This window comes from Austrofundulus limnaeus, unplaced genomic scaffold (genome assembly GCF_001266775.1).
Source record: "Austrofundulus limnaeus strain Quisiro unplaced genomic scaffold, Austrofundulus_limnaeus-1.0 Scaffold276, whole genome shotgun sequence".
Classification (NCBI taxonomy): Eukaryota; Metazoa; Chordata; class Actinopteri; order Cyprinodontiformes; family Rivulidae; genus Austrofundulus; species Austrofundulus limnaeus.
In genome coordinates, this window is record NW_013952678.1 from 538,552 (window position 1) to 539,641 (window position 1,090).

General features: G+C 38.5%; 1 protein-coding gene across 2 annotated transcripts in view; it reads left to right on the plus strand.

Annotated features, from left to right (window-relative positions):
* The window catches only part of LOC106526436 (ubiquitin carboxyl-terminal hydrolase 64E), an 8,208-nt gene that overhangs the window by 1,288 nt on the left and 5,830 nt on the right, over positions 1-1,090 (plus strand). For both annotated transcript variants that reach the window (XM_014021048.1, XM_014021049.1), the window contains exons 2-3: positions 565-686; positions 772-868. In XM_014021048.1, coding sequence (XP_013876502.1) covers positions 620-686; positions 772-868 — 164 coding nt within the window. In that variant the 5' untranslated portion in view covers positions 565-619. The remainder of the gene's footprint in view (positions 1-564; positions 687-771; positions 869-1,090) is intronic.

The following is a 1,090-nucleotide window of genomic DNA, read 5'->3' on the forward strand; positions in this document are numbered from 1 at the left end:
AAGAATTGACACATTTTAATGACTCAAATAGCAATTAGCGAATGCACCTCTACAACCTATTAAACCAAGATGGCCGCCACAGCAAACTGAACTTAGCATACACAACTTTAGCTTAGCCTAAAGACTCTTGGCTTGTATCTTAGTTAGCTTCATAAATATTGAGCTCAAATTTGGTGTGGTAGTAGCTGAGACTGAGTCACAACACATATGCAGAATGCCACACACAAATGAAAAAAGAAAACATCATCTTTTCCACCTGTCCGTCTCACCAGGACTCTTCCAAACCCCTGGAGGTGCTGCTGCTGGAGAAGAATCGAGCTCTTCAATCAGAGAGTGGTTGTTAGCAAAATATCTCCTGAACCAGTGGGCAGACTTTAATGAAACTCTCAGTGATCATTTCAAGCTCATGAACTGATTAAATTAAATCAAGTTGATTGTCACATCTAATGGACATTAGTCTTTTGAGACAATTCTGTTGGTAATTTTTTCAATGTTTTTTTCCTAAGTTGGGATTTCTTTTATATATTTATATTAACACCTGCTCCATCTGTTGTGTTTCTACAGGGTGAATTCATGTATATAAATATTATTCAAATWAAAAAAATGACAGAAGTTTTGCATGGAAACCAGCAGTAAGAACCTTTTAAAGTTATTCACCAGGAAACTTGAGAACTTATCCATCTCAGGTAGGTGACTGTCGAGTTAAATGAAACCATTTCCAAACACACAGGTTATATTGAGTATGTGAGAAATATCTGTTTCTGTTGTCAGATTATCATGGCCTGAGGAGTCCTGGTCTGACGTGTTATCTGAACWGTGTGCTGCAGGTTCTTTTTATGACTGAAGACTTTCGAGAGGCTGTGAAAAGGTTTGTCTTTGTAACTATATTATTTAGTGCTGCCAGCATCTGTTTTAATGAAATAACAATCTTTCTCTAAAACAGTGTCAAATTCATTTCCACCAAGAACCACGTGAGCGTTATGGTGGCCCATAGACTTGAAAATATAGATCACTAGACTGAGCCCCGCCCCTACCGTCCACTGGTAGCATCTGTGACAGCATGGAGGAGAAGAAACAGAGACCTAACAGG